At 43.4% G+C, this 3415-nt stretch overlaps 1 protein-coding gene across 1 annotated transcript in view; it reads left to right on the top strand.

Moving 5' to 3' along the window:
- Positions 1 to 1943, top strand: part of tbx6 (T-box transcription factor 6) — an 11174-nt gene extending 9231 nt beyond the window's left edge. The window contains exons 6-8 of the mRNA XM_033997835.3: positions 59 to 129; positions 999 to 1263; positions 1357 to 1943. Of these exons, the coding sequence (XP_033853726.3) occupies positions 59 to 129; positions 999 to 1263; positions 1357 to 1783 (763 nt within the window). The 3' untranslated portion in view covers positions 1784 to 1943. The remainder of the gene's footprint in view (positions 1 to 58; positions 130 to 998; positions 1264 to 1356) is intronic.
- Positions 1944 to 3415: the final 1472 nt, after the last annotated feature.

Consider the following 3415-nt stretch of genomic DNA (forward strand, 5'->3'; position numbering starts at 1 on the left):
ATTTACTATAGACCTCTGTGAAAAACGTTTTTTTTTTTTTTTTTTTTTTTTTTTTTAGAGAACGAGAGGCGAGGCTTAAGAGAAAATGTAAAAATCCTTTGAATGATTCAGAATTGACATACGAACCAGGTAAGTTTTGTAACATGCTTTACCCGACCTCTCTGTGCTTTACAATGCTTCCTTATGCTTTACCATACCTCTCTGTGCTTTACAATGCTTCCCTATGCTTTACCAGACCTCTCTGTGCTTTACAATGCTTCCCTATGCTTTACCAGACATCTCTGTGCTTTACAATGCTTCCCTATGCTTTACCATTCTCTCTGTGCTTTACAATGCTTCCCTATGCTTTACCAGACCTCTCTGTGCTTTACAATGCATCCCTATGCTTTACCAGACCTCTCTGTGCTTTACAATGCTTCCCTATGCTTTACCAGACCTCTCTGTGCTTTACAATGCTTCCCTGTGCTTTACCAGACCTCTCTGTGCTTTACAATGCTTCCCTATGCTTTACCAGACCTCTCTGTGCTTTACAATGCTTCCCTATGCTTTACCAGACCTCTCTGTGCTTTACAATGCTTCCCTATGCTTTACCACACCTCTCTGTGCTTTACAATGCTTCCCTATGCTTTACCAGACCTCTCTGTGCTTTACAATGCTTCCCTATGCTTTACCACACCTCTCTGTGCTTTACAATGCTTCCCTATGCTTTACCAGACCTCTCTGTGCTTTACAATGCTTCCCTGTGCTTTACCAGACCTCTCTGTGCTTTACAATGCTTCCCTATGCTTTACCAGACCTCTCTGTGCTTTACAATGCTTCCCTATGCTTTACCAGACCTCTCTGTGCTTTACAATGCTTCCCTATGCTTTACCAGACCTCTCTGTGCTTTACAATGCTTCCCTATGCTGCGGGGAAACCTTTATGGGTTGAATTTGAAGAGAGCATGTATTATTTTAGAATGTATTTATGAATGGATGTCATTCTTTCCTTTCTCTCAGTCTGTAAACAGCTCTCCGTACCAGACCCTTGTGACTCTACAGAAATCCTTGAAGAAACCGAAATCCCAGCCTTGGGCTTGCCTGCCCTCCCCGTCCCCACCCCGGCCTGCTCCTACAGCCCGGCCTCCTCCAGCTTCCCCCAGCCGCTGGGACCAGGCGATCTGCTGGGCTCCGGCAGCGAGCAGGTCTTCATCGCTCAGCACCAGGAGGAGAGAGATTTCAGCGCCGTGCAGACAGCAGGACAGACAGAGAATCTACTGACCGGGTAAGGAGAGGAAAGACAAGGAGGCAGTTAAATGAAAATCAAATCAAATCAAATCAATAAAACTCTTTTTTTTTTTAACACTTGCTTCTCCAGAGCCGCACAATCAGAGCCGGACGGACCGAGGGTCTCTGATCTCCCTATGGTACCCCGAAACTATGAGAGCTATCCCACACCACAGATCAGCCAGCCGGGGTACCCCCTCCACGCCCCCGAGGGGAGCCCGGCGCCCCAGGACCCCGGGTTCAGACAGGCGCCCCCTCCCTTCTCCCACAGCGCCCCCTACGCCCCAGATTTGAACATGCAGTCCGTCCAGAACGTTCTGTTTCAGGGCTACGAGAACCATCAAGCCGCTAACTTCGCTGCCCGCTGTCCCGATGCGTTTTCGGGGTACACCGACCTCCGCTATCCCCCCCACCCCCACTTCTATCAGGACCCCTGCGGGAAATTCGCAATTCCGTACAGGCATCTCTACGGACAGCCTGCCGCCTCCTATCTGGATGTTGCAAGACCCATGTTTTGAAAAAAAAAAACATCTTTAGAAATTTGATTTTATATATATAGGTGATTTGTAAAATGTGAGTTTCATTTGAATGAAGGAAATATGGAGTCGAATTTCTGGTGATAGAATTATAGGCTCTTTTAAAAGTTGTTTCTGTGTTTTAATAAAATAATTAAATTGATTTACATCAGCTCTGTTAATGAGTCTGTTTGCGTGTTCTGTAAGGTTTCAGTTTAGCGAGGAGACAGGGGTCAGAGGTAATCTTTGGCCATGTGTTAAAGAAATAAACATTTGCTTCAGTCGAAATCCTAAGGTGAAAATGTTTGTTTTCAAGCAGATGTCAAAAGCCTCTAATGTGTGGCTCTGACCTTCATGTGCTTAATTAATGGTCCAGTCGTTCAAAAGGAAATGGCCTTCAGGCTTCAGTGTGTGAAGTGGGACAGATGGCTCAATAGCCAGGATTTTTTTTTAACCCTTTTAAGCTGAACATTTCGCCAACATAATCTGTATTTACTGTCAGATGTATTTGTTTTTTATTTATAAATAAGCAAGCATATTTTTTTCCAGCCATGTTTGCAAACTTTGTTTTTGATTATTATTATTATTATTATTATTATTATTATTATTATTACATTTGATTTATATATCCTATCACTGACACTGTTATCTGCTCCGTTATTGAATCGTATTTTGTCACACTTGTACTTGCTAGAAACAAAGTCATTGTATTTATCTTGCTCTTAATTGTATTAATACTTGTACTGTGATTCTTGAAATGTATTTGGTTACGACTGTAAGTCGCCCTGGATAAGGGCGTCTGCTAAGAAATAAATAATAATAATAATAATAATAATAATAATAATAATAATACTAATACTAATACTATAGCCGTGGGAAAAGTCAGACATCATATTTATCAATAGGTTTTTTCCTCAAACTAGACAACTTCCCAATGTCTGGTTATGTATAATAGATCTTGGCCGTGTGTCGCCCGGGGGAGGGAGGGTCAGGTCGGCCAGGGTGTCCTCGGCTCACCAGCGCCCCCTGTGGTCTGGCCGGGCGCCTGCAGGCTTGCCTGTAAGCTGCCCAGAGCTGCGTTGTCCTCCGACGCTGTAGCTCTGAGGCGGCTGCACGGTGAGTCTGCAGAGTGTAAAGAAGCGGGCGGCTGACTGCACACGCTTCGGAGGACAGCGTGGGTTCATCTTCACCCCTCCCGAGTCAGCGCAGGGGTGGTAGCGCTGAGGTGATCCTAAAAATAATTGGGCATTTCAAATTAGGGAGAAAATAACAAAAAACTAACTGGCGACTACTAAATTTAAAAACAAACAAACAAAAAAAAAAAAAACATACCTTTAGCAAGGGAAAGTGTGTTTGAGAAAACAGTGTTATGGGGGGGGTTCTAACTTAGAAGGGGGTCCCCAGAATAAGATCTAGAAACTTCTGCTAAATAAGTTTTTTTTCTCCAAATTTTTCACAAGCAACTTTAGCACTTTTAAAAGATTGTCATATTTTATAACATAGGGTTTGGGTATACACGCACGCACGCACACACAGGATGTTAAACTGAGAATAAAGACAAATACGCTGTGAATCGGGTTAGCTAGTAGAGGGCGTATGTATGTATGTATGTATGTATGTATGTATGTATGTATG

The sequence above is a fragment of the Acipenser ruthenus genome, chromosome 44, assembly GCF_902713425.1.
Source record: "Acipenser ruthenus chromosome 44, fAciRut3.2 maternal haplotype, whole genome shotgun sequence".
Classification (NCBI taxonomy): Eukaryota; Metazoa; Chordata; class Actinopteri; order Acipenseriformes; family Acipenseridae; genus Acipenser; species Acipenser ruthenus.